The sequence below is a fragment of the Sebastes fasciatus genome, chromosome 2 (genome assembly GCF_043250625.1).
Source record: "Sebastes fasciatus isolate fSebFas1 chromosome 2, fSebFas1.pri, whole genome shotgun sequence".
Taxonomy (NCBI): Eukaryota; Metazoa; Chordata; class Actinopteri; order Perciformes; family Sebastidae; genus Sebastes; species Sebastes fasciatus.
Window position 1 is genome coordinate 34,499,141 of NC_133796.1, and position 13,799 is coordinate 34,512,939.

At 38.8% G+C, this 13,799-nt stretch overlaps 2 protein-coding genes across 3 annotated transcripts in view; one reads left to right on the plus strand and one right to left on the minus strand.

Annotated features, from left to right (window-relative positions):
- The window catches only part of adamts7 (a disintegrin-like and metallopeptidase (reprolysin type) with thrombospondin type 1 motif, 7), a 106,034-nt gene extending 98,977 nt beyond the window's left edge, over positions 1-7,057 (plus strand). For both annotated transcript variants that reach the window (XM_074621750.1, XM_074621757.1), the window contains one exon: positions 2,714-7,057. In XM_074621750.1, coding sequence (XP_074477851.1) covers positions 2,714-2,859 — 146 coding nt within the window. In that variant the 3' untranslated portion in view covers positions 2,860-7,057. The remainder of the gene's footprint in view (positions 1-2,713) is intronic.
- calml4a (calmodulin-like 4a) lies at positions 6,503-13,784 on the minus strand. Its single transcript, XM_074622167.1, has 5 exons — positions 13,661-13,784; positions 13,511-13,541; positions 13,046-13,186; positions 11,913-12,101; positions 6,503-7,279 (listed from the first exon to the last, which is right to left on the minus strand). The coding sequence occupies exons 1-5, from the start codon at positions 13,661-13,663 to the stop codon at positions 7,182-7,184; spliced, it is 462 nt and encodes a 153-aa protein (XP_074478268.1). The 5' UTR covers positions 13,664-13,784; the 3' UTR covers positions 6,503-7,181.
- Positions 13,785-13,799: the final 15 nt, after the last annotated feature.

The window sequence follows — 13,799 nt, forward strand, 5'->3', positions numbered from 1 at the left end:
ATACAAACCTGCGTACACAAATGTCTTTGTTTTGTAATCACAGTAGGTTGTCTATTCGATGTACATTTGTGGAAAAGCCCACCAACAACCTGGTTAAAAAATAGATTAGATGCTGTAAGCTCTTTCTTGGCAATTTGATCACGTACAAAGCCTGTTAAAGTGGGATAGAAAAATACGGACGTCCACTTCTGCAGGAGAATAGTTTCTGTTGTTGTGGTTATTGATCATCTGAAGTAGGGCTGGGTGAAATATCGTATATAGTTGATGTACTCCACTTAAAAAAAGACGTTCCCACTTTAAATAATTGCCATGGTCTCTGAACATATGAGAAATGCCTGTTTTTAGCTGCCCGTAGGAAGAATGAACATGTAAGAGTCTGTACATTCTGGAGGAAAAGCTACTTTTCTCTTTTAAGAGCATGCCACTTATTTGACTGTAGTCTGTTGTCTCGTCTCTCCCATGTGTGTGTATCTCATTCACTAACATGAGTCGCACTGCTTATCGGAATGCACAGATTTCATTGGCCGTGTAGCATCACGTGAGAAGATTATAATGCGTTTAAAACTAGTTTCTTGGGCCGCAAAACCAGTGTCGTAAATGCTAGAAAAGGTGCGCCAGTTGAAATATAAACGCTCTGTCAAAATTTAATAAGTAAGGGATAATCTGCAGCGAGTTCAAAACTATGACCCGCTAGCTGCACATTATCCCGCTTATTACACGGCTACTTAAGAAATCAATAATTTGACACAAAAATGGTCCTCCAGGGTCTGACATCAGAACTGCATGCGCCCATAGCAACGATCTGCTATAAAGAAATATAGGATGTAGAACGCCGTGATTGACCAATCAGAATATAGTATTCAACCAAGCCGTGTAATAATTCTCAATAATTTATTGGTTATAGGTCCGATATAAATTGAAACTAATGGATAGTTTCATATTCTTCAAGTCTACTGAAAACATCACTTACATGCCTACATGTACATAGCAACAGTTTTTGGTCCATACTGGCTACCAAGACATCCCTTCATAATGCAATCCACTGTAAGCGATGGGGGACAAAATCCACAGTCCTTGTTCTGTGAAAACATGTATTCCATAATTCAGCTGAATTAGATTAAAATGAGGCTTTAGCAGTTTGAGTTTGGAAAACCAAGAATGTATCATCCGGGGGACACAAAAAGGAGATTTCATACCGAGCTGCAGAGGAGGGACAGTAACACAAACAGGACATTTTGTGGTAAAAGTAGGGACGCACAAATCCAGCTTGGTCTCGACACGGGGCATCTGCAGATACTCAGTAACAATTTGATACCAGTGCTCTCTTTTTGCCACGTTTAAAATCTCATTGCATAGAAGTTATTGGGAAGATTTTATGTAAGTGTTACTAAGGAACGCTGTGATGCTTAAAACTGAGTAAGTGGCCCACCGTGACTGAACTAATGTAACTGAGAGCGGAAACGATGAATAATGACATTGACAAAGAAATTATATTAAATGTGGATCAGTCCTGTCTGGCTGATAGTCCTCTTAATAGAGTCACTATTGGCACAGATAGAGCATTCCTATTGAAAATACAGTGACTTTGGAAAGTACCCACTTGATTTGTCGAACTCAAGCTATTGAATACGTTGGCCCCAAGCGGCAAACTGTAGGGGGGTGAATTTTTAGATAAGATTAGATTGTTTATTATATATTATATAACTAGCTGTCTGCTCTGCTGCGTCATCTAGGCCCGCGTCAGCACACCGTCCATCCACCTCTTTGCCCATTTTTGGATTAGCCGGGAGTGAGGTTGTGTTGTCACTGCCAAGATGGCGACAGCCGGAGCGGCTGTTCAGAAACCTATGGGTGACGTCACGGAGACTACATCCATATTTCATATAGTCTATGAGTGGCCCTGAGAGATCAACGCATTACGAATTAAGAAAACACATGCAAATAGACACAACACAAGCAAATGAAGAAACATCTTCACCAATTTGACAACCAGGGGACACTTAAAAGTGATGCACACGGCTGGGACACGCAGCACTTGTTGTTGCCATTTGTGGCTTATGAAGTCATTGAAGACGACTATCCATTATTGTGATGGCATGACTCAGATATTATTGCAGATATGTGCTGTTTAACTAACATTAGCTTTTTGCTTATTATTATAATTTCTGAATCATGCCATCATAATGAAGGATAGGTGACTTCAATAACTTCCTAAGCAACAAACCATGGCAACAACAAGCGTGTCACAGCCGTGTGCGTCACTTCTGTTGGTCACAAAGCTGCTCATCATCGCAACTGCTTTTCTTTATTAATTCTGAATCAAGGTCAAACTATATTTAGCAGCACTAAACAGCAAATAAAAAAAAAACATCCAACAATAATGAGTGTCCTGATTGATTTGATTTTTTTTTCCGTCTCTGAGCAGTGTCCTCGTTGTGTTGTCCGTAATTTTTAAAAGGATGCAGAAAACAACAGAATGAAAGAACAGAGACACTTGTTTTACCAGGCATGTGTGTTCATTTTCAGCTTCTACAAACTCTGATCAGAAAGAAGTCCTCTAATAACCTCTAATAGTCCTCTATATCTGACCTCTGTTTGTCACCTCTCTCTCTCTCTCTCTCTCTCTCTCTCTCTCTCTCTCTCTCTCTCTCTCTCTCTCTCTCTCTCTCTCTCTCTCTCTCTCTCTCTCTCTCTCTCTCTGTCACCCACACAGGAGCAGTTTGCCTCCGCGATCGGCTAACGTTTCGTTTCTGTCAGACTCTCCGCTGGCTCGGCCGCTGCCACTTGCCCACTGTACGAGCGCAGTGCTGCAAAACCTGCAGCCAGCGTTCCCGCTCTAGCCGCACGTCTCGCCACTGAGCTGCAACCAAGTAACCACTCATCATCAACAGCAGGTCAACACTGATGATGAAATATACTGTATATCACCATCAACAATCTGAGCCCTTTCCTGATGTCTTCACCACTATAGACTAATTATGATTTAGTTCCACTCCAAAACTCTGCATGTTTGTGCCGGTGGTGGTTAATAATTGGAAATATAACAAAGCGTTGCCTCTCTCTCTCAGCAAAACAACGAGAATGTAAATATTTGTTTGCACTTTTTATATTATACAAGTTGACCAGAATGACAATTTATGAATCAACAGATGTGGTGCTATACTGTATAAGGGCTCTCCTATCAATGTAATGCATTATTACACATGTAGATAAACCACTCATTAACCTTTATGGTTGGTACAATGCTTTCATTTTATTGACAGCAGCAGATTAAGACAGACAGGTAGGCCTGTACAATTCACAATGCTCTTTTTACGTATAATGTGGTACAAGTGTTATGAAGCAAAAAATAAGTGGTGCATAAATGCTTCATGTGACAATTATAAATAATTGACTGTTTGCTAAGCCCCTCCCCCCCGTAGTTACTTATTTTTAGGCCAGCCAGGATGTTAGAATCGTACTGGTTCCCTCGACAAAAAAACAACGGGATTTTTCCTTTGGGTTTTGGATTATTGCAGAAAATAAACTCTGTGGCAAACAAACGTTTGACTTCAAAGTCCCCATCCGCTTCCAACTTGTAATTTGATTTGAACAACCTCTGTAGTCTCATTTTAAGACCCGTAAAAGCCTCAATATTCAGTGGGGTATTTACTGACGTATTTTATGTCGTAGAACAAAACGTTTCTGAAAATCTCTTCAGCTTGTGTTAACCACAGACCTTATGTCAGGCATCTAACTAAAAACCCATTGACTTCCAGATGAGGTAACTGGAAGTGCCAAAAGGCTAACTCATTGCTTTTGGTTTTAGGACTCAATCCTACAGCACTCTATTCACACCACTTCAACGTGTGTAGAGATCCAGAGCTTGACAGGCCTGCAGTGCCTAGTTACGGTTGCTAAGCTATATTTGGACAATCGCTGTTCGGGGGGGGGATTTAGGAAACAGTCAGTTGGTATGTTTGATGTCCGCAGCAGCTTATAAAAAGCCTTTTTGAAGTAGCTGTATTAGTAACAGCTATGTTATGTCACACACGCAATTTTTTATAAAGTCACAAAGTAAAATGTAAAAACAATGTAGTGGAGCTGCAGGAAATACTCGGTGCTAGAAGCCACACAGGCTCCGAACAGTTTGGGTCAGGTATTGGCAGGCCCAGTGCCTTATCTACTTGAATATTGGATCATTTGAGTTAATGTGAGTCAAATTCAGCATTTTAGAATACATGTATTTTTTTTAAGTGATTGTGAAATTATTGAAAATGGAGGGACTCGCTAAGTCAGTGTCATATCACATTAGGTTTAGCTCGGTGTATTAAGGAATTAGCTATAAATATATTATTTTATACTTTTGCGAATGTGTTTTTTTAGTTTAGGAACTGAACTCTTATTGACACTCTTTCATCTTTTCTGCTCGTTCCTGCATTCACAATCATTGTTAGCACTGACACGTACGGTATGCCGTCTGCAATTCAGAGTCTTTTCCGCATTGAAAGGCACTTCAGACTTATCAATGCAGTCCAGCCCACGCAGCTGTGTGCTAATGTCAAAGGAAGGAAAACCTTTTTGCTATATTGAACAAAACAATCAATTCTTTAAAGGAATACTTCAACAACAAATTATCATTTTCAAATCAATTACACCCCCGTGTTACCTTGAATTCTTGCACGCCCTATGGGGAAAACAACACTCCACCACTGACCCAAATCAACCACAGAAGACACCTTTAAAACTCTCAAATCCATTAGATTTATTTACAAAGATCTACAAACAAGACAACAACACCAAATCCTAGGCTGAGAGGCAGCGAGACCAGCTGTTCCCTCTCTCCCTTCTGCTGCTGCCACAGGAGCTTTTAAGCATTTCCTTCCCAGGCCAGGTGCACCTCGCTGAGCAACGCAGCACACCTGGGCAGAGCTGCTGCAGAGGGAAAAGGGACAACAGCACAAGGAACACATGCAGCCGTAACAACTGGATAAAAGTTGTGTGGGAGTTGTAAACAGATGTTTTGATACAGTTTTACTGTTGTTACACACAGTTGTTGTTTACTTTATTTCATCAAGAATTTCCTCCGTCTTTGATTCTCTGCGGAGGCGTGCGAGAAAAACAATGTTCTCTTCAAGAATTCAAAATAACACAGGGTGAGTAATTGATAGACAGATATACGGCTCATTCTGTTGGTGAATTATTCCTTTAAGCTGAGTTAAGGTGCCTTTAGGCTATATATCATCCTGTCAAAATAGCTGCTGAAGCAGTGCTGAAGCAGTGCTGCAGCTTTACAGAGACATTTGTTTGCTAGAAGAATGGAACGTTAACGTGCCTTTGTGTTTATATATAAGGCATTTGTTGAAAGTATTCTGATTTCTCATGTTGCAAAACCTTTTCATTGACGTACACGCTTTCCTCAAGCAAGCAACACAGGAAACAAGTTACAGTTGGAGTGTAGTTACATCTCACACAGTTGAAATAATGCAGTAATAATTTACTCTTAATGTGTATTAAAAATAAATGATACCTGCCTTATATATTACATTTTTTATGTGTTTTTAAAGTACATTTTTCTTTAAAAGATTACAGGTAGGTGCTGGGAACGTAACGTTCATATGCTGCCTTGTTCAGTTTGATGTCTCAAAATTACGTCCATTTGAAGTTCTCAGGATTCAACTGATCACACGATAAGCCCTTCCCTCCTTGGTAACCGTTGCTATGCCTGTCAAGCTTTTCATTTTACTCTTTATTTCCAATATTTTTCACTGTTTCTGTTTCATTGCAATCATAATAACTATGATTTTTCCCCTAAGGTTTGGGTAGGGAACGTTATGTGACTGAATCATAGAGTAATGTATTGAGAGCTGAGGTCACAGATGGAGCTAAGTTACATGATACCATGCTAACTCATGCAAGAAAGACTGAGGCTAAAGCTTAAAGGTGCAACGCAAACAGACAGTATGTTTCACTTTTACCAAACAACAGGTTTCATGGATGAGGATCAGATGGGTTTGGTAAATGTATCTCTGTTAAATCTCCCCAAATCCAGTAAAGAGCAAGGACAAAACCACTAACCTTTGACATAGTAGCATCTGGGAGCACACTCCTCACACTCATTAGATGTGACAGTCTTAGTGAATAGGTAGGGCTAGCAGTTATTATGCCGCATCCCATTTACCTTGGAAACCGGAAGTCGGAGCTAGGAATGACGTCACGCAATTTGCGTACTACGGTTTTGTACATACTAAAACATCTCACATACTGTTTTAGCGTACTAAATAGCATGTTAGTATGGAATTTCAGACGCGACCATTGTTTACAGCAGACATATACTCGTCCTGGTAGGAACAGCCCAGGTGGAAGCAGACATTGTTAATGTTATCAGTTACACTTGTGCTCTTCCTGTTAGAACCACATATCTGCTGTAAAAAAAAAAAAAAAAAGGTCTTTCTATTCCTCACACTTTTATTCCGGTGTTTTTTGTTTTAAAGGGCAAAAAAATGAATTACTAGTTTCGTCATGCACACCTGTTAATTTATTTTTCAGAGATAATGTAGAAGACTCCAAACCTCGACACACCTGCCATGCCCAATTACGATTGTTAAACTGATTGAACAATCAGGGGAGGGCTGTAAGGGTCAATTAGATTTGTAATGGGCTGATGAATTCACATTCCACTTAGAAACATATGAAACACAGTTGACTGCAGGGATTATGCAAGCCGTTACCTTTTTCTAAATTTTTGGAGTGATTGTTTCTGTATCTTTTCTGTTGTTCATATTTGTACATTTTAATGATTATGTTGGTTTCCAAGCACAAAATCCAGACTCTAGCCGAGTGGCTAATAATAGCTACTAAACACATTTTACAAAGCAATCAGTTGGCTAACTACAATCTCTTAAAAATATCTCACTATAAACTCCAGTTAAATGAACTGTTAATAGGTCATACAACAATTACATGTTTCTGAGAAAATGTTATTCATGTATTAATCAGTGATGTGTTATTATTACATATGGATATTTATATACTGTGCTTTATACTACGAAATAAAACTTTTGAAAAAAAATACAAATTACAAGTCACTTATGTTTCACTTGATGTTCACAAATATCAAATGTCTGACAATTGAGATATCTGCACACTTCAACCATCAGGTTCAGTGTCTGTAAAGTCACTTCCCCATCATGGCTGAAAGATCAGTAATCGACAGGTGGCAGCGTCACCATGTGGGTGAACTCTTCATAGTTGACGGTCCCGTTTGACTTGACGTTGGCCTCTTTGAAGAGTTCATCCACTAGACGAAAAGGAAGACAGAGAAAACAGCTTTGTAAGTGGTATTGACAAGAAAGAGCGCTGCCTGAAAATGAATTTGTCTGCAACGATTATTCAGAACTGTGTGGGGTTAGAGTCTCTGGTGTTCTTTACCTGTGGGAGTTTTTGACTGTCTGACAACCTCCTTCAAAGTTTAGAGCTGCCAACAACAACCATAACCTGTGTGCTGAGCCAGACTGTTATTCCTGGAGTTATCATTAGCAAAACCAAAATGTTTCACCTTTATTATTGGTGATTTCTACTCAATTTAAAGGCCCACAAATGTTTCTTAGTGGTGAATTCAATTATTTAACATGAACAACTTTTTTTCAGGGAACCAAAATGTACTATAAACCTGTTATTATTATTAATATTGCTCGGGATGTTTAACACAGGGGTGGAAAGTAGCTAAGGAGATACTCATGCACTGTACTTAAATACAATTCTGAGCTACTTGTACTTCACTACGATTATGTATTATGCCATTGTAGGTAAAAAAAAATAAAAATAAAAAGCGGGGAGGTGGGTAATGTTTCTGAGAAGTCATAGATTTATGAGAAAAAAACTTGTATATTTTTCCATGTGATTGCCTCCCATTGGTTGATGATACCATATACTGAAGATGAGGCCACATCTGCTTTGTCTGTTTCCTTTTAAACCTGACGAAGAGGTCGAAACATGTTGACTTTTTAATGATTTAGCCACTACAATAAAGGCTTTTTAATATATTTCCTTCCTCGTTGCAACTTGTTTATGGATTTTGGAGTGCCTGGATTGCCTTCCTGTCCATCCTGATTTTTTTCCCCCCGTTTCCTAAGAGCACCTGACAAATTGCCTTACGGTTGAGCACACAGAGCAACCAGAGAGATCTCTTTCCAGTCTGTCGTTGTGTCCAAGTCCCACTCAAGGAGGTAGTCTCGCTGTGAAATCTGAATATCTGTATACCCTGGCTCAAATAAATACGGGTGGCCAATGAATTCAAAGACCTCATCTGCATTGTTGAAATCATCTAAATATTCAGCCATGACATTGGAAATCTTTTAGATAACACTAAGCTACGCTTTTTGTACTCCAACACAACAAATGCTGCGCGGCTGGCACTGGATGTATTCCACTATTTCACCGTTGTCTTCCGGAAACACATCACCTCCACAGATTTCAGAACGAGACTTCTCCTTGAGCGAGACTCTTTCCATAATGTCAGACACTTATAATAACACTCAGTCTCTCATGGGAAAAATAAACATAGTAGCACCATAATGCAGCCTGTGAGCAGCTGCCATCTACAGCGCTCTCCCTCTACTACTTACCTCTAATTCTCCCTCTAATACTGGACCAATTTCAGAAATTGTTGTCCCCATTAGTCAGTTTGACACAAAAACTTTGGAAAATAGGGTCTTAATTGAAAAATCACAAAGGTACCCTTTAAGGAAGCAGCTTGTGATTCCCAGGGAGATAATGAGCTGCAGTCTAAAGTCAGACTCTCTGTAGTCAGAGTGACGGTGGATTGTTTTTCTCTGTTGGGTTTTACAGTGCCACAGAAGGAAGTAGTGAATGTGACACATGAAAGGAAAGCACTCTTTGTGATTATTGTCAGGTGAGGAGGGGGAGAGCGGTAGAGACAGGCCGGGCTGGAAGCCAGTCTTTTGACTGAAATGTGTATTGATTTTTCTCATCTCATGGGTACAAACATCTGTTACAGTCCTCTCCAAAACAAACTCCAAATCCCCAACCCCTCTTTATCAATCTGTCTTTACCCCTTGATGTTTGGCATTCACTGCAGTCACAAAGCATTAGGACAGAGTTGTTATTCATTACTTTGATTCTCCACTGGATTTTGAATTAAACAATGACTGACAATAAGTTGAAGGGTATTTTGGGGTGTTCACATTCGTATCGGATGAACAGTGTTCTTACACTATAAAACTGAATAAATTCAAAATACTCAAAACTTTGGTGGAAATTGATTACATCAACATATTTAAGTCAACTAACCTAATTTTGTAAAGTAAATAATTATTAAAATGTACAATGTAAAACTTAAAAGTTTAACTATTTTTCTACTACGATACTTCAATATGTATTGTGATTCAATATGTAAGGGATAATGTACAGTGAGCCGGTCTTTGTTGTGAAATAACCCCCGACAGGGCCCTGAAGGGGTTTATTTCACAACAATGACCGGCCATCTGTACATTATCCTGCTTATTACACGGCTACTTACTTAAATCAATAATTTGACACACAAACGGTCCTCCAGAGTCCGACATCTGAACTGCGCCCATAGCAACGGCCTGTTTTACATAGCAACGGTCTGCTATAAAGAAATAACAGGTCGTAGAACGCCGTAATTGACCAATCAAAATTAAGTATTCTATAAAGTTGCGTAATAATACCGTTTATTGCGATTTTTATGAACTTTTTTAACACTAGACCATGGAAAGAAGTTGAATCATACACTTCTAGGGACGTTTACTTTGGAAAATATCTAAATTAATACCGTAAAAATGTTAGATTTTTAGTATGTACAGACGTAGGCAAAGTTGTTGGTACCCTTCCGTTAAAGAGAGAAAAAACCACAATGGTCACTGAAATAACTTGAAACTGACAAAAGTAATAATAAATAAAAATGTACTGAAAATTAACTAATGAAAATCAGATATTGTTTTTGAATTTTGGTTCAACAGAATCATTTTAAAAAACAAACTAATGAAACTGGCCTGGACAAAAATGATGGTACCCCTAGAAAAGATGTAAAATAATGTGACCATAGGGACATGTTAAACTAAGGTGTGTCCTGTAATTAGCATCACAGGTGTCTTCAAACTTGTAATCAGTCAGTCTGCCTATTTAAAGGGTGAAAAGTAGTCACTGTGCTGTTTGGTGTCATGGTGTGTACCACACTGAACATGGACCACAGAAAGCTAAGGAGAGAGTTGTCTCAGGAGATCAGAAAGAACATTACAGACAAGCATGTTAAAGGTAAAGGCTATAAGACCATCTCCAAGCAGCTTGATGTTCCTGTGACTACAGTTGCACATATTATTCAGAAGTTTAAGGTCCACGGGACTGTAGCCAACCTCCCTGGACGTGGCCGCAAGAGGAAAATTGATGACATATTGAAGAGACGGATAATACGAATGGTAACCAAAGAGCCCAGAACAACTTCCAAAGAGATTAGAGGTGAACTCCAAGGTCAAGGTACATCAGTGTCAGATCGCACCATCCGTCACTGTTTGAGCCAAAGTGGACTTAATGGAAGACAACCGAGGAGGACACTAAATCATAAAAAAGCGAGACTGGAATTTGCCAAAATGCATATTGACAAGCCACAAAGCTTCTGGGAGAATGTCCTTTGGACAGATGAGACAAAACTGGAGCTTTTTGGCAAGTCACATCAGCTCTATGTTCACAGACGAAGAGATGAAGCATCCAAAGAAAAGAACACTGTACCTAATGTGAAACATGGAGGAGGCTCGGTTATGTTATGGGGCTGCTTTGCTGCATCTGGCACAGGGTGTCTTGAATCTGTGCAGGGTGCAATGAAATCTCAAGACTATCAAGGCATTCTGGAGCGAAATGTGCTGCCCAGTGTCAGAAAGCTTGGTCTCAGTTGCAGGTCATGGGTCCTCAAACAGGATAATGACCCAAAACACAGCTAAAAACACCCAAGAATGGCTAAGAACAAAACATTGGACTATTCTGAAGTGGCCTTCTATGAGCCCGGATCTAAATCCTATTGAACATCTGTGGAAGGAGCTGAAACATGCAGTCTGGAGAAGGCACCCTTCAAACCTGAGACAGCTGGAGCAGTTTGCTCACGAGGAGTGGGCCAACATACCTGTCGACAGGTGCAGAAGTCTCATTGAGAGTTACAGAAATCACTTGATTGCAGTGATTGCCTCAAAAGGTTGTGCAACAAAATATTAAGTTAAGGGTACCATCATTTTTGTCTAGGCCAGTTTCATTAGTTTGTTTTTTTAAATGATTCTGCTGAACCATAATTCAAAAACAATATCTGATTTTCATTAGTTAATTTTCAGTGAATTTTTATTTATTATTACTTTTGTCAGTTTCAAGTTATTTCAGTGACCATTGTGGGTTTTTCTTTCTTTAACGGAAGGGTACCAACAACTTTGCCTACGTCTGTATGTAGTCAGAGATGTCCCGATGTCAAATATATCAGTCATTGTCAGGAATTCTGGGGCAATATGTATATATGTAGCTATTTCAATGTACAAATATGGGACTTTTACTTGAAAGTATCTCTAAATTGATACAGTAAAAATGGTTGAGTTTGTGTCGGTATGTAAAGCGCTACAAATTCAACATGGTTCATTGGTTGTTGGTGTTAATACCTTCAAATTTAACCTCATAGTTTGATTTCAAATCCAGTGTGTTTTTATTACAGAGTCAAATAAACTGTCCAAACATTTACAAACATTGACTGCACTGTAACTCCGAATCAAACTGTACATCCATGTGTTCACTGTGGGTTAAAGTGTAATAACCTTATATTGATTACAAAGGTTTTTGCTGTAGCTTTGTATCAACACTCAGCAGCTTCCTCTAGTCTTTTCATCTTGCTCATTTATTAGACTCAACATGTACTTTACCTTCTTTATGTGTGAGTTTCTCCCCCAGCATGGTGAGCTTGGCCCGGAGCTCAGAGGCCTGGATGTACCCTTTCTTCTGTTTGTCCGTCATCCTCAAGGCCTCCAGGATTTCTGTCTTGGGGTCTTCTTGTTGCATCTGTCTGTGCATCATCGTCAGAAACGTAGAGAAGTCCAGCTCACCTGTCTTTTCTGAACGGGAATGTAACACAAATATTAGGTCTGTGACAAATAATAATGAAAGAGTTATATTTAACGTGCAATTAATTTGACTAAGGGGCACTTGGGAATACGAATATTGGAATTGTAAATTTTTTCTTGTTGCTCTTCCTATACCTTCTCCATTTTTTTGTTTTTTTACAAGCAAAACAGCAGGTTTCGTCGGTGTTTATAGGCCACTTGGTCATTTAAAAAAATATATATATAATTGCATTATAAAAGCCATGAGCTCAAGATTTTACAAAAAAAAAAATAATAGTAATGTATATAATGAAAGAAATGGACGTATATTTATAGAGCTGCTACGATTAATAGATTAGTTGTCAAAAGGAATGTGAAATTAATGCAATAATAATGCATTAATGCAAATTCATTTTAACGCCACTAATTTCTAATGCATTAACGCAATCGATCTTCAGCCATCTTCAAAAGTTTTGACAGTCCCAGTTGTCAACTATTAAATTAATTGCCAATTATTTTTGATATTCAATCAGTTTCAGTAATTTTTTTTAAGAAAAACTTCCCCAATTCCCATCTTCTTAAATGTGAATATTTTCTGTTTTCTTTATGCGTCTATGACAGTAAACTGAATATCTTTGAGTTGTGGACAAAACAAGACATTTGAGGACGTCATCTTGGGCTTTGGGAAACACTGATCAACATTTTTCACTATTAATCGATAAAAAATACAAACAATAATACTAAACAGATTAATCGACAATGAAAATAATGGTTAGCTGCAGCCATATATTCAACAAGAACAATTAGAGTTCTCTATAAGCACCACCCAAAATAACCATAGACAAGTAAACACAGTTCAAAACAAACTCCACCTCCACCGGTTTGACCTCTTAAACCACCGTCACCCTGAAGAAGTTTGACTGGCCCACAAACAAATTAGATTTGTTGTACTTTACCGATTTTGTGAACCTGTAGATGTCTTTCAATTTCACCGAACGTGGGGCTTGTACCCAGGCAGCGCATAACTGTGATCAGATCTTTAACAACAATCTTGCCCTTTTGCTTCTTGTCATACAAGGAGAAGCACTCCTTGAACTCTGCAAGGGAAATGGAAAAAGTACTGGATTAAATCAGCATTAATTTCATTGTATTATTTAGTAAGGGACATTTTCAGCATAGTTTATCCATCATACAGCAGGTTAACTTAGAAACACATTGGCATTACTTCACAGGAACTAATGAGACTGAACAAGGTCGACCTTTGTTCCTAATGTGCTTCCTTATTTCCTTTTTCAACATGTATTGATTATTAAAAGATAAAGAACAGTAGTTATGGAAAAGACAGATTGGCAAATAGCACATTTCAAACATCATTAAATAATAGGTAGAAAATAACCTGTGGTGCTGTAGAATACTCTTACCATTGATTTGAACTGGTGTGAAGAATTTAGCCTGCAAGGTGACAACAGTATGATGTCACTTGGCAGGTATGTAAGTATACACAAAAAAAAACGGTTACATAAGAAAAAACATGACAAAAAGGCTGAATGGAAATAATTTCTTGCTCTTACCATTGTTGCGGTTGCCTTGTCTCTTTCCAGGAAGAAGAGAGTTTCCTGTGGTCTACGTCACCTGTCCCTCCACCTCTGTTTAAAGTCCACCACCTGTAAGCCTCCACGTAATTTAATATGCGTTGCTGTGGAAACGCAG

Excerpts from the sequence above, each read along its gene's own strand:
- calml4a (XM_074622167.1), bottom strand. Across the intron at positions 13,187-13,510 it reads CACACCAGTTCAAATCAATG|AGTTCAAGGAGTGCTTCTCC; the intron begins GTAAGAGTATTC and ends TTTCCCTTGCAG. Across the intron at positions 7,280-11,912 it reads GAAACTCACACATAAAGAAG|TGGATGAACTCTTCAAAGAG; the intron begins GTAAAGTACATG and ends CTTTTCGTCTAG.